General features: G+C 44.8%; 1 protein-coding gene across 1 annotated transcript in view; it reads right to left on the bottom strand.

Annotated features, from left to right (window-relative positions):
• CAP2 (cyclase associated actin cytoskeleton regulatory protein 2) overlaps positions 1 to 15,436 on the bottom strand; it is an 86,605-nt gene that overhangs the window by 34,281 nt on the left and 36,888 nt on the right. The window contains exon 4 of the mRNA XM_007054875.4: positions 11,064 to 11,141. Within this exon, the coding sequence (XP_007054937.2) occupies positions 11,064 to 11,141 (78 nt within the window). The remainder of the gene's footprint in view (positions 1 to 11,063; positions 11,142 to 15,436) is intronic.

The raw sequence follows: 15,436 nt of genomic DNA, 5'->3' as shown, positions 1-15,436 counted from the left end.
TTTCTAAAAACGTAGTCCATTTTACATTTTCTATTAAGTTATTTAAGCCCATCGCAGGGCTTTTAAAGATGAAATATTAAGTGCTAGAGAAACTGAAAGGAGCAGAATTTGGATTCATACAGCAGCTAGATTCATCCTCAAAGTGTGTGTGTGTGTGTGTGTGTGTGTATGTGTGCGCGCATAGCTTCCTGTTACTCATGCACTTGGGCAAGGGTCTGTCACAATCCAGCCCTAAGCATCCGAACTTCTTTAAATGATTGAAATGTACCATTAGATGAATGATATACAGTGCATTTGACTATGTGATGCGGGGCAATTAATTAATAAAATACTCTTACTTCTGGCAGTAATAGCTCTTGATTTGGCTCTACAATAGGAGCAATATGGATCTGCTCTGCTCAGGATTCTAAAAGAATTTTCTCTTTATTAGCTACCAGCTGATTTAATATTCATTGCGTTAAAGTGAATCTCTATACTGTATCTGTAACAAAAAAAAAATCAATTCAAAGAGATGAATCTGACCAATTTAGTTGGAAAAAATCTTCAACATGTCTTCGGCATGTGCTACATGAAATTTCTTGTCATGTAAAACAGCACAGTTGTTCAAGGTACAGTAATTTAGGACTCTGGGTATTTAAACACTAGATCCATTCCTATTATAACATCATTTTACTGAAATTTAAAAAATGCAGAATAGTACAACTGAAAAATATCAAATATAATTCTTAGCTTCTCTCTTACCTTTCAGCCTTTATAATAATTAGTAATGCCAGACAAGAATCTCTTACCGTTATTAGTAGTTGTGGAGCAAAGCTTGAAAATGTGAATCCTAAAGGTTCACAAACCACAAGGCAAATAAAAAGAAGCCAATGTACTATTTTTAGTCTCACGACTTTAAGCCAATCTCATAGTGTTTTGGGGCTTGACTAATTTAAAAAAAAAAAAAAAGCTTGGGGTTGACAACACTTACGGTATATCTACCCAGCAACTGGGAAGGTGTTCCCCATCCTGGATCAACAGACACGTGCTAGCTCTGCTTGAGCTAGCACGCTAAAAATAACCGCATAGCCAAGGGTAGCACAGGAGGTGGCTCAGGCTAGCCACCCAACTATATACCCTGGAGGTTGGGTGTGATTGTATTCAGGTAGCTAGTCAAAGCCACTGCCCATGATGCTATGGGACACTGCTATTTTTTTTAGCACACTAGCTCCAGCAGTGTTTGGAAGCACCCTCCAGCTGCTGTGTAGACATACCCTGAGTTCTCTTCAACCTTGTCCACACTGCAGCAGTTAGTTTGAGTTCGTACATTCCAGTTACAGCATCCAGGTTACCCGAGTTCGAGTGAGAGCAGAGAGTGGTCGCACTGCGAAACAATGCTGGAGCTACACAGTGATTGGATTAGCATCTGATGAGTTGTAACCTGAGATGCTGCATCCCCACAGCTATCTGGTCCTCCTAGATCCTTCCCATCTTGGATTCCAAGTTAGAATAATTCCCTGCACCTCCACCAAGCAGTACAGCATATCTTTTACTGTGAATTGTGTATGGCCATAAGGTAGGCCAGAGTTAGTGATATCACTGTGTATTGAAGAATAAGGCATTGTAGTTTGTTATCGCTGATGAGATGAAACTCTGTTATGGTTGGATAAAATCATCTAAGAGTTTCTGGCATAACTACAGTTGCAGAGTTTGAGTGCATTAACTGTGCTTTTCCACACTTTCAAATGTTTGTGTTTCTTTTAAAGGCAATCTGTAAAGAGCATTTTTTTTTATTGGACCTGAACCCTTCTTTTATTATGCATACGGAAGGAATGAAAGGTTGTTTTGTTTTTGACATTCAAGAATGTCAGCAGCGTGATGGAAAAATTTTTCTATTTTATTACTAATCTGAACTCAACTGAGGTGGTGCTTGTGTTAGGCTGAGGAATGATTTTCAGAGCTGAATCTAAATAAACCCAAAACAAGCTGCTAAACAGCCTTGAACCTCCAGGGCTTGCTGTTTGGGAAATATCTGGATCCCTTGAATGGTTACAATTTTCTGTTTGTTTATTTCCTAGCAAAAATGTATCCAGCTTTCAAAGGCAGCTGCCGGACAGTTCCTTTTGCACACTCCTCCTCCATGGGATGAGATGATTCACCCCCCTTGCACAAAGGAGCTTTGTCTTGTGTGAGGTTTGAGTGGGAAGAAATTGCAGCCCCTCTGCATCTGCTACTTCAGCCTCTGGGCCAGAATAGCATCCGCTGCCCCTGTGCACTGGGGAGCAAGTGGGTTACTGCTAAATATATGACAGGTTTCAGAGTAACAGCCGTGTTAGTCTGTATTCGCAAAAAGAAAAGGAGTACTTGTGGCACCTTAGAGACTAACCAATTTATTTGTGCATAAGCTACAGCTCATGAAAGCTTATGCTCAAATAAATTGGTTAGTCTCTAAGGTGCCACAAGTACTCCTTTTCTTTTTGCTAAATATATGCAGCTGCAGCTTCAGTTGAACTTCCCCCACCCTGGGTCCATAGGCCTTCACCACACCAGCTTATTCAGGATCAGTACAGAGATCCCTCTGTGTGACCAATCCACTCACACCTCCCCCAGGGAGGGCTACAGCAATATTTCCATGCAGGGGGCCTTGTGCAGACCCTCCATACATAAGTGAATTTTCTGATTTTTCTTAAATTAAATGAGTCTCCAACACAATTGTACATTTAGGGCTTGTTCCTGCATTCACAGAAGTCAACGGCAAAGCTCCGATTGACTTTAATAGTGCAGGACCTGGGCCTTAACAAGGTGCGACAAGTGTGGGGGAAAATTCCTGGCCTTACCAAGTCAGTTGTCTATTGACAGATGCATGTGATTCAGCAGTCACTTAAATGGCATTTGATGTATTTCTCTTAAAAACCACAGCAATGCCCAACCCAATAACTAATTGGTGTTCTGTCAAAACTGACAAATTACTATTTTTGTCACTTGTGGTTTTTATTTTTATGCATAAAACGTTAGGAAAGCAAACAGCCAGGAACATGAAAGATAAATAGTTTCCTAATCAGTGAAGAAACCTGGGGCTGGTGTAAATTTCAGTGAAGCTGTGCCAAGTTATACCAACAAAGAATCAGGCCCAATATATTTATCCTGGGAGCCTGGAGTCAGTCTGACAATTTTTATAATTAGAATTGCCGCTACTGCACACTGCATTACCTTCTGCGGTCATTCTGGCCAGGCAGCACACTGTACGTCCAACAAAGAGCCACTCTTAAAGTCAGACAAACTGTGCAGACCCACCTAGGTGTTCTGCTGTCCCAGCCAAACTGAACAGATTCCACTCCTAACTGTGGGCTGCTACCCAGGCAAGACCAGATTTGCTCCTAATTTGTGCTGCTCGAGGTACTCCTGGGTTCTGTTTGTTACATGGTTTGCCCTACTCTGTATGTTCTAGCAATAGACTGAAGCAAATTTCATGACAGAGAATGGCGGTAGGAGGGCATGTGCACTAACTGAAAACACAGAAGTGCGCAGGAAGACTGAGCTGACTAGCTATATAAGCTTCTCGGGTTTTAAAAAGCAATCACATGCTGTAGTACCACTCCAACAGCTTTAAGAAGGACAATAATTCTTCTCTAAACACTGCCACTGTTAAAATCCACTCACCGGATTCACCCTGTGTTTATGATGGCAAAAACCCCAGTCGCAGGTCACTAGTGGTAGCATATTTGCCAGAGATGGAGACTGCAGCAGTGCCCAATCACCATGTTGTCTCTCCTGCCAGAAGATGTAGCGGGGGTGAGTGCAGACCAAAAGTGCTGGGAAGTGGGTGGACCTGCTGGCCAAGGGAGTGAGCTACTTCAGTTTTGGGTGTGCAAAAAATGAAGAGCATGGTCCCTAGTGGATTAGGGACTCTTACCAGAATACTTACATCAAAATGGTTTAATGTAACCTTATATAGCTCAAGGGCTTGAGTATGAGCATTTCTGCAGGGACTGAAAACTGGCTGAAGGATTGTGGAGAAAGAATAAATGCCAAAAGGAAATGTTTCAGGCAGGTATCCAATAAGGAGCCACAGGGATTATTAGTGTTGTGTCCAAAGGCATTTACTATTTCATTCATGAGCCTCGAGAGGCAATGAATAGCATATCCGTTAAAACGGTAAAATGGTGCTCAGCCCCTGCATGGATGTGCTGGGGGGTCAAAGGTGGAAGGAGCCTCCCTCTTACTTGTGTCTGGCCCCTGCATGTGTACACGATGACAGCGCTCACACTGAGAAGTGCAAAATCTGTGAGAGGCTAGCGATGCTGGTGGTGTCTGCCCCTCAAAAGGGTGTGAAGAAGCAGAACCGTAGCCTCACCTCCCTTCTGCACTGGCCAGAAGAGCTGGTAGGGTACAGAGAATGGACTTCCTCAATGGTACCACAACAACCACAGCCTTCCTGTACTCTCTGGAGCTCCAGGTGGCATTATGCCTTCCCGAAGCTAATGCCCTGCCTGCAGGGCTGTGTCTCAAACACTTCAGACCATCAAGCTGCAGAAGACATTAACTTGGGAGGTTTTGCAGACACCAATGAGGAAAGAGAAACCATACAAGGGGATCTAGAGAGGTGAGCTATGTGGGCAGGAAATAAAATTAGTCTGAAGCTGGTAAAGTGCATCTGGAGGAAAAAAAGTGAGCAATACACAACCAATGGCAGGTAGCTATTTGGAAAACAATAATACTTACCAAAAAAAACAACCAAGGATGGTGGTGGACAACTGGATGTAAGTGTGCAATGCTGAACAAAAAAAGAGCCCATGCAGTTTTGGGCTGCATATACAAAAGGCATCACATGAAGGAGCTGGGAACTGTATGCTGCCTGTGGACCCTCTTTATATGGCATTAATGAGACCACAGGCATCACACAGTTCTAGGCTTATTCATACCTGAAACATGCTGACAATCAGGAAGGAATGCAGAGAACCTGGGTGGAAGGGGGAATAAGGGCCTAATGATGCAAGGTGCTGAGTGCCTCCTATTAGGGGTTCAGCACTCTCAACTCTCATTCACTTCAACCTCCACACTTTTTACCAGATTGTGCCCTGAGGGCCTAGAAAGATTTAAGAAAGAAGAAAAAATAATTGGACCAAATTCTACTTCTAGTTACAAAGGTGCAGCCTTGCTGAAGTCAACCAAATGAGTAAAATGACAGCAGATCTTGACCAAAAATGTTTAGTTTGGCTGAGCAATGACTGAAGAGGAAGGGATGTATTTAGAAAATAGGTGGTCCATGGGTGGTATATCTAGGAGCAATCAGTAATGGAATGACAATCAACAAAGAGAAATTCTACATAAGTAATAGGAAAAATCTCCTACTTGAGGCAATAGTCTCCCATGAGATGCAGCGGCCATCCTATCACTGGGGTAATTTAAAAATAGGATAGTTCCCATGCTGCCTCCATGATGTTCTGTCCTGAGCCAAATCTGGTGGGTTACTGGATTAGATGCCGATGACCAACAGGTTTCTGTTGAGACTATCCAGCTATTGTGTTTTAGGTCTTCCGAGGGGTCTTTTCTATCCTGCTTTCATTAGATAAAATTGAAAATAATTCTCTCAGGGAAGCTGGTGGATATTAGGAGCAAATGACCACACCACCTTAGAGAACGTTGGGTGACCGTCCAAGAGAGTGGGACCTGTTTAGTTGGAAGATGGGTTTCTTCAATTGACTTGAATTTGGACCATTTGATGTTTTTGAATGTTTCTGAGATGCTAGCTTCATCTGAATGGTGCTCAACTTCTTTTCAGTCTGGACAAAACAGACTGGAAAAAAACTTAAGAATATGATGCTGCAAACAATCCTGCACTCGCAGGAACGAGCTGGCTGAAAACATTCATCTCTAATTTCTATAGACTAAATTTCGACGTATTTACTCAGTCTCTACTCAGGCAAATTCCCACTGACTTTAACGAAAGTCATGTCTGAGTAAAGGGCCATTTAAAACCTCAGGTTTTGCTCCTACAATTCCACTCTAACTTCCCTAGTTTTTGTGGGATTTTGAGGACAGGTTATTGTGATTTATTTTTTTCTAGGTGAGCCCTTCCCATTCCCCACCCTCAAATTGGTTATAGCATCTGCACATTAAAGGCAGGTATTTAACCGGAATGTTTGTCTACAGAATGTTAATATCAGACCAGCTGGGGATTGGCAGACATATGCACCATTTATAGTCTGAACTGCATCTGTCATCTGAATCTGGTTGTGATAATCTCTTATGACCAGTTTCTTACATTTCTAGCTGTGCCTATTTGTATGGACACTAAATTTTTGAATGTAAAGGGCTTTACCTCAGAAGTGCTGTGGTGTAATTTTAAATGAATAGACTTAATGGCAAGATGTGCATCATTACATCATGAAAAAAGCCCCTCTGTCTCCCACAACATATCTGAGGAATAAACTTTAATATGAGAGGTTCCTGATAAACTGGGCTACAACATCTCAGTCCAGTACCATCTGCAGCAATGTGTTTGGCACAGATCTAAAGCTGATACTGCTTATACTTATAATAATTCATGGGCAAACTTATCTTATTAATGATCCCCTTTGTGGGAACAGCCGTACAAATAGAAGATCAAACTGACAAAGCAGTTTTTTAAGATATTTAAACTCTTGAAGTGAAAAGAAACAGTTACTGAAGAAGCAGTGGCATAAAATTTATCATTCATAGAATGTTTACTCCTATGACTTTGAATGGTACTATTCTGGAACAAGAATGCATTTTTTGCAGATCACAAGTAAAAACTTATATTGTTAAAAAGATAGTTACTCAAGGAAATAAATAACTTTAAATATGCCACAAAATAATATTCTGTTTGATTCAGAATTAGATTTGGAATAGAATATGTGGAATAGGAAATTCAGTTCAAAACTGTTTCACAATGTTTTGATATTTTAATTTTTTGAACAGCTCAAAAAGCATATAAATCAAAATGCCTTTTAAAATAATTTCTCACAGAACACAACACACTTACACCTCTTTGGCTCTCTCTTCACCCCTTTCCATTCCCATGTATAAATAATTTATGGTAGACAGGTTTACATTTTTAACATTTTAAAATGTAGCATCAGAAAATTACTTCCAATAAGTGGGTGAATGTAAGAATTGTAGAATTAGTTTGTATCCAGCAGCCACTAGTTGGGACACAAACATTAATATCAAATGATAGTTTTGTCATGTGATCTTTTCCACTGAACCTACAAATATAGAACATGACCATAAAAAGTAAGGAGAACATGCACTCTGCTAAGTAATTTATTGCAGTTGATGCAGGATTGGTATGCCATCTGGAACAGTTATTTTCACATATACAGATGATAAATGCTGTTCACCACAAGCTCCAAGATGAAAAAATGTAGAAGCTAATAATAAGAAACAAATCTGAACAAAACCAAGCTAAATGAGTTTTAGCTAAATGGAAGAGCATTTGATAGTAACTCACTGACTACAGATATTAAAGAACTAAATTAATTAGTCACCTCAGCATTTGAATAAAAGGAGAAGAGAAAAAAATCCTGACTTCTACAAATTATGTATTTCTATTTTCTGACCTCAAAGTTATAATATTATTACCTCAACAGCCATCTTTCTAATGCTGATTGCCTAATTCATTAGTTTCTTTAGCAAAGACAGCTGAGCTAATTTGTTTTTTCAGGGTTTTCTCTCTTTAGTTTTTTTTCTTAAAAAGTCACCATGTGCGACATCCCAACACCACAGGAAGTCAGTAAATCCTCTCAGTCTCCACACCGCTGTCTCTGAATATCTACAAAGCTACTATGCCATAATTGCAACTCACTGGCTCATTCACAGCTTTACATTACTAAAGCAAACAGTCTAGACAGCTGAATGACAGAATTACTCCCTTTTCTCTTGCATTTACAGATACGCTGTTATCTTCATTTGCTTTTCTCTGCCCTGTGCATTCCGATACACTAATGATTAGCTTTCCTGTTTGGATTCCACACTGACTTTGTAGCTTTAGGCTATAAATACAAGCAGACCCAGATTACATCACACTGATATAGTCATGGGGGGGGGTCTCCCCTTCCTTCCCGCTCTTGGGATATTCTATGCTCACCAATTTTCATATGTGGTGCAGAAAATAATCTGCAAACCCATTAATCTGTGTGGAATTAGTAACACAGGCTTTTTTTTCTACTACTGACATGTAGATGTGAAAAGACAGAGTGGTACCTGGAACTGCATGCTCTGCAATGGAAAATACTATTCAAGCTGCTGCCATGCAAACTACATTTTGCACGGAATAAGTAGCCATCCGCAGCATTCGGGTCTGCCCACAGAATAGCTGAGTGTAAAGCTATGCAAAGAACTGGGTCTGAAAAAAAGTTAGAATGAGCAGCAATATCCTTTTTATGGAGGCCCACCAAAATAAATGTGTGTTATCAGCAATGCTCCCTAATGCTCTTGATATTAAAAGGAACAAATGCACTGGGCTTGGTCTCACTCACAAGCAATCGGAAAAAACACCTTATGACATTTTTAACTTTCCAATAGTGTTCGCCTACACACTATGACTACGTGGACCTCTGTCTATAGCTATAACATTCCAGCCTTGATCGTCTAAGTCAGGGATCTCAAACATGCGGCCTGCGGGGTTATTTGCTGTGGCCCGCCAAGCTCCCCCACCCGCCCGCCACCGGAGTTATTTCCTGTGGCCCCAAGCTCCCCACACCCGCCACCCCCCCCGCTCACCACGTCCCCGCTCCTCTGCCTACCTCCAGGTGCTTCCTGTCGCCAAACAGCTCTTTTGTGGTGCTTAGCGCTTTTCAGGAGGGGGGAGGGCAGGGAGCCGCATGCTCAGGGGAGGAGGCGGAGAAGAGGCAGAGTAGGGGCAGGGATTTGGGGAAGGGGTTGGAATAGGGGCAGGGAGGGGGCGGAGTTGGGGAGGGGACTTTAGGGAAGGGGTTGGAATGGGGGCGGGGAAGGGGTGGGAAGAGGCGGGGCGGGAACTCATGGAAGGGGTGGAGTGGGGGTGGGGCTGGGGGAAGAGGCGGGGGCTTTTGTATCTTTATATTAAAAGGTGTCAGTGGTGCGGCCCTCAGGTCAATGTACTAGTCCTCATGTGGCCCTCGTGGTGATCTGAGTTTGAGATCCCTGCTGTAAGTCCTAACAAGGTAAACAAAACTGTCATGCCAGCCAAAGCGCAAGTAAAATTATGCCCCAAGTTGCCAAGTTTTGTGATTTTATTGCAAGATCTGCAATATGTAGTGTGTTTCTTAAAGCCCCAGCTCCTGGAAAGCAGTGATTTACATGAGAATCTTAGTTTACTTTTTTTTTTTTTAATTGAAAGGTTCTAGCCCTCATGGTTGCTGAGAGAAGCCTGAAAATGTGATTCAATTCTGCCAAAAGCTCAGAAACAAGAAGACAAACAAAAAGAACCCCAAAATGCGTTCTTTTTTAAAGCCAATCATGAACTTTTGGGCGGGCTTGACTCCCTATTTTTGGGTGTGGCAATACTGCATGCCTAGTGCTTAATTTATCGTGACCCAGGAACCTCTTGATGTCAATTGGCAGAGGGCAAAGGGGGTTCATAGAATTTTACTGGGATCTCCTGAATCAGTTATATGGATAATAATGTGCCAAAGAATGTCATGTAAGGTCTCTACTGAAAGCCTGTCTCACTCTGTTCGTCACAATCACTGCAAAATATATGTACAGATAATATGGAAGGGATAATGTGCATGTATACTGAAAACTGAATTCTTAAGGTATGTAAGACAGGTCACGAGAAGGTGATAAACAGCTTCTGTTCAGACAAGGGATAGGAGACACTTATCTCCCTGGCTGACCATTGTGTGTCTTAAAATGGAAGTTAGTCATTAATGGACGCCATTAATGACTGCTCCCTGGAGCAGCTAGTCCTGGAACCCACAAGGGGAGAGGCAATTCTTGATTTCGTCCTAAGTGGCGCACAGGATCTGGTCCAATAGGTGAATATGGCTGAACCACTCAGGAATAGCAACCATAATGTAATTAAATGTAACGCCCTTGTAGGGAGGAAATTCCAAAGAAACCCACCACAGTAGCATTTAACTTCAAAAGGAGCACTACACAAAAATGAGGAAGCTACACAAAAATGCAGGCCATGGACAGACTATGCACAGGGACTCTTAATTCCCTGCATGCCCCATGAAGGAGGATTTGAGGGTGGGCCCATGGAGAGACTGGGATATTTGATTCAGACAGATCAAAGCTCAGTGTATTACAGAATCTGTAATAGAGGCTCCATAGGGCTGCTCCAAGCCCTAGCTTCAAATTGTGAAGAATGATTCAAATAACTCCCCTTTAAAAAAATAATCATCCTGACAGAGAAATGTTTCCTCCTTCTCCTCATAATACTACCTCCTTGAAGTATTTTCCTCCCAAAATTAGTGTAATCTGGGCCTCAGGCAGGACACGAGTCAGCCCTGGGCCAATAATAATGTTTCTATACATAAAAAGTGTTGTGGTTTTCAAGTCTGTTACCTAGTGTCCCTGCAGGGCTAGAGATGGAAGTTTTATTCCATGGGAAACAGGAGATTTCTGGCTTCCCAATGAGATACACAGCACTCACTTCCAGCCCCAGAAGGTCCAAAGGTCCCGTTAGTATTGTGACACTTTTGGGCATGCAAAAACTGTTTTAGGGCATTTGGGGGATTTTATGGCTTACTCCGATCCCTGTGCAATAGAACTTTGAGCTACTAAGGTACCTTGCTTTACAGGTAGAGAGGACTGCAACAACTCGTCCTACGAAAAAAGTTCTAAAACTCTCTAATATATTTTTTAAATGTTCTGCCATACGTGTGACAAAGCATAAATAATAGTGTGTTTATATCAGTGCTCATTTGAGAGTAGCCGCATGACCCACTTCTAGCTTTGCCATTGGTACTGCGCCCATCCCAAACTCATGTCAGTACAGCATTTATACCACACCATCACATATTCCCTCTAAATAAAGAGCAGTGAATGCACCAGAGCTTGAGTGCTGCCATTTATACATACACAGACATTCTAACACGTTGCCTCCCAAAATGTTATACTGATTTCCTTACCTCTTGAGGTTCTTGATATTGAGACACTAACAACAAGAAGGCTCTCTGTGCTTGGAAAGCAGCACGTACCATTTCTGCCTATAAGAAGAGGAGCAAAACAAATTAAACTTTAATCTTGGAAGGAAAATAAATGTTAATAGTAACATTAATCTCATCTTCTTAGCATTAACAATTATTCTGTTCCTTCTTTATGCCCTAGTTCCCCCCGACAGCCTTTCACTCTTCTAGTTGGTACCGCCAAGTCAAGTGTTATGACTTAATTCTCTCTTTCTGCTTCTAGTCTAACTCCCTGCAGCAGTACAGATTGGCCACAAGACAATGGAGGTAGGGGAGTCCAGCACCTTACAGGTGGTGCTCAGCTACTGGTAGCATTGGGTCCTCTGTGTTTCTGAACATGCACAAACAAGCACAAAACTTGACATGGGCTAGAATGTACCATCTAATCCTCATTCAACTGCAGATCAGGAGAATCCAATTCAGGCGTAGAGGATAACAGTTCAGACAAGCATATCTGTGCTTTCTCCTAGCCAGAGGTGGGCAAATTTTTTGGGTATAGAAATTGGGATGGCACATCTGGGTATAGAAATTGTATGGCAGGCCATGAATGCTCACAAAATTGGGGGTTGGGGTGCGGAAAGGGCTGAGGGCTCCAGCTGGGGATGCGGGCTCTGGGGTGGGGCCAGAAATCAGTAGTTCAGGATGCAGGAGGGGGCTCCAGGTTGGGGTGTGGGGGGGGGCTCTGGGCTGGGGCTTCGGGGTTTGGAATGTGGGAGGGGGCTCTGGGCTGGGGCTTCGGGGGCGGGGTGAGGGCTCCGGCTGGGGGTGTGGGCTCTGGGCTGGGGATGAAGGATTTGGGGTGCAGGAGGGTGCTCCGGGCTGGGACCAAGGGGTTCGGAGGGCAGGAGGGGGATCAGGGCTGGGGCAGGGGGTCGGGGCACAGGAGGAGGTCGGGGTATAGGCTCTGGGCAGCGCTTACCTCAAGCAGCTCCTGGAAGCAGCGGCATGTCCCCGCGCCGGCTTCTACCCAGAGACATGGCCAGGCAGCTCTGTGCACTGCCCTGTCCGCAGGTGCCACCCCTGCAGCTCCCTTTGGCCGCAGTTCCTGGCCAATGGGAGCTGCAGACCTAGCACTTGGGGCGGGGGCAGTGTGCAGAGCCCCTGGGCTTCCCCTACGTGTAAGAGCTGGTGGTGGGACATGCCGCTGCTTCCGGGAGTTGCGCGGCATCATGGCACACGCGGAACAGAGAAGCCCCCAATTCTGCTCCCCGGCGGGAACTCGAGGGCTGGTTTAAAAGGTCTGACAGGCTGGACATGGCCCACGGGCCATAGTTTGTCCACCCCATCCTATGCTGTCTCTCATGCTTGGGAGGAACACCCATAAACATTCGCAAAGCTATTTCGTTATCACCTTCAAAACCCTCCTTAAACTCTCCTTTACCATCAAGCCTACAAAAAGCTTGACAACAGCTAGGCTGTTGGTGCGCTGAAACCATTGTGTATAATGCTGACTAATACTTGTCTCACTGTTTCCTTGTACTCTCCCGTTGGTCTGTCTGCATACATCCGTTGTCTCTTCTCTTATACTTAGGCCTTGTCTACACTACGAAATTAGGTCGAATTTATAGAAGTCGGTTTTGTAGAAAGCGTTTTTATACAGTCGATTGTGTGTGTCCCCACACAAATGCTCTAAGTGCATGTAATCGGCAGAGTGTGTCCACAGTACTGAGGCAACCATCGATTTCTGGAGCGCTGCACTGTCGGTAGCTATCCCACAGTTCCCGCAGTCTCTGCCGCCCATTTGAATTCTGGGTAGAAATCCCAGTGCCTGATGGGGCTAAAACATTGTCGCGGGTGGTTCTGGGTACATATCGTCAGGCCCCCTTCCCTCCCTCCCTCCATGAAAGCAAGGGCAGACAATCGTTTTGGGCCTTTTTTCTTGAGTTACCTGTGCAGACGCCATACCACGGCAAGCATGGAGCCCGCTCAGCTAACCGTCACCGTATGTCTCCTGGGTGCTGGCAGACGCGGTACTGCATTGCTACTCAGCAGCAGTTTATTGCCTTTTGGCAGCAGACAGTGCAATATGACTGGTAGCCGTCGTTGATGTAGTCCAGGGTGCTCTGTTAGCCGACTTCGATGAGGTCAGGGGTGCCTGGGCAAACATGGGAGTGACTCAGCCAGGTCATTTCCCTTTTAAGTTTTGTCTCATGGCGATTCAGTCCTACCGGCAGTGCACTGTCTTTTAATCTGCTGCCAGCAGAAGACGATGGCCAGCAGCCATACTGCACCGTCTTCTGCCGAGCACCCAGGTGATGACGATGGCTAGCAGTTGCACTGCACATCTGCTGCCAGCAAGATGTGTAAAGATAGATGAAGTGGATCAGAACAAGAAATAGACCAGATTTGTTTTGTATTCGTTTTCTCCTCCCTCCCTCCGTGAAACCAATGGCCTGCTAAACCCAGTTTTGAGTTCTATCCTTGAGGTTTTGAGTTCTATCCTTGAGGGGGCCATTCTGTTTCTCACAAAGCCACCCCCTTTGTTGATTTTAATTCCCTGTAAGCCAACCCTGTAGGCCATGTTGTCAGTCGCCCCTCCCTCCACCAGAGCAACAGCAAACCATCGTTTCGCGCCCTTTTCCCTGGATTGCCCGAGCAGGAGCAGACACCATAGCACAGCAAGCATGGAGCCCGTTCAGCTCACCACAGCAGTTATGACCAATGTAAACACCTCGCGCATTATCGTGCAGTGTATGCAGAACCAGCACCTGAAAAACCAGGCGAGGAGGTGACGGCAGTGCAGTGATGAGGACATGAACACACTTTTCTCTAAAACTGCATTCCCCCACAATTTGGAGATCATGCTGTTAACGGGGCAGGCTCATGCCGTGGAACGCCGATTCTGGGCCTGGGAAACAAGCACAGAGTGGTGGGACCGCATAGTGTTGCAGGTCTGGGATGATTCCCAGTGGCTCCGAAACTTTCGCATGCATAAGGGCACTTTCATGGAACTTTGTGACTTACTTTCTCCTGCCCTGAAGCGCAAGAATACCAAGATGAGAGCAGCCCTCACAGTTCACAAGCGAGTGGCAATAGCCCTGTGGAAGCTTGCAATGCCAGACAGCTACCGGTCAGTCGGGAATCAATTTGGAGTGGGCAAATCTACTGTGGGGGTTGCTGCGAGGCAAGTAGCCAACACAATCACTGAGCTGCTGCTATCAAAGGTAGTGACTCTGGGAAATGTGCAGGTCATACTAGATGGCTTTGCTGCAATGGGATTCCCTAACTGTGGTGGGGCTATAGACGGAACGCATATCCCTATCTTGGGACCGGACCACCAGGGCAGCCAGTACATAAACTGCAAGGGGTACTTTTCAATGGTGCTGCAAGCACTGGTGGATCACAAGGGACGTTTCACCAACATCAACATGGAATGGCCGGGAAAGGTTCATGACGCTCGCGTCTTCAGGAACTCTGGTCTGTTTAAACGGCTGCAGGAAAGGGTTTATTTCCCAGACCAGAAAATAACTGTTGGGGATATTGAAATGCCAATAGTTATCCTTGAGGACCCAGCCTACCCCTTAATGCCCTGGCTCATGAAGTCATACACAGGCACCCTGGACAGTAGTCAGGAGCTGTTCAACTATAGGCTGAGCAAGTGCAGAATGGTGGCAGAGTGTGCATTTGGACGTTTCAAGGGTTGCTGGCGCAGTTTACTGACTCGCTCAGACCTCAGCAAAACCAATATCCCATTGTTATTGCTGCTTGTTGTGTGCTCCACAATCTCTGTGAGAGTAAGGAGGAGACGTTTATGGTGGGGTGGCAGGTTGATGCACATTGCCTGGCCGCTGAATACGCGTAGCCAGACACCAGGGCAGTTAGAAGAGCACAGCAGGAGGCGGTGCGCATCAGAGAAGCTTTGAAAACCAGTTTCATGACTGGCCAGGGTACTGTGTGACACTTCTGTTTGTTTCTCCTTGATGAAAACCCGCCCCCTTGGTTGACTCTAATTCCCTGTAAGCCACCCGCACTCCCGCCTTCGATCACAGCTTGCTTGCAAAGGAAATAAAGTCACTATCGTTTAAAAAACATGTATTTTTTATTAATTGATTATAAAAATAGGGAGATAACTCACAAGGTAGCCCGGGTGGGGTGTGGGAGGAGGGTAGGAGGGAAGCAAAAGGCCACTTTAAAACTTGTTGAATGCCAGCCTTCTGTTGCTTGGGCTGTCAACTGGGGTGGAGTGGTTGGGTGCCCGGAGCCTCGCCACCCCGCGTTCTTGGGCATCTGGGTGAGGAGGCTATGGAACTTGGGGAGGAGGGAAGGCAGTTAAGCAGGGGCTGCAGCGGCAGACTGTGATCCTGCTGCCATTCCTG

Source organism: Chelonia mydas, chromosome 2 (genome assembly GCF_015237465.2).
Source record: "Chelonia mydas isolate rCheMyd1 chromosome 2, rCheMyd1.pri.v2, whole genome shotgun sequence".
NCBI lineage: Eukaryota > Metazoa > Chordata > Testudines > Cheloniidae > Chelonia > Chelonia mydas.
Note: the sequence above shows the minus strand (reverse complement) of the source record. Positions and strands in the feature narration are given on the sequence as shown.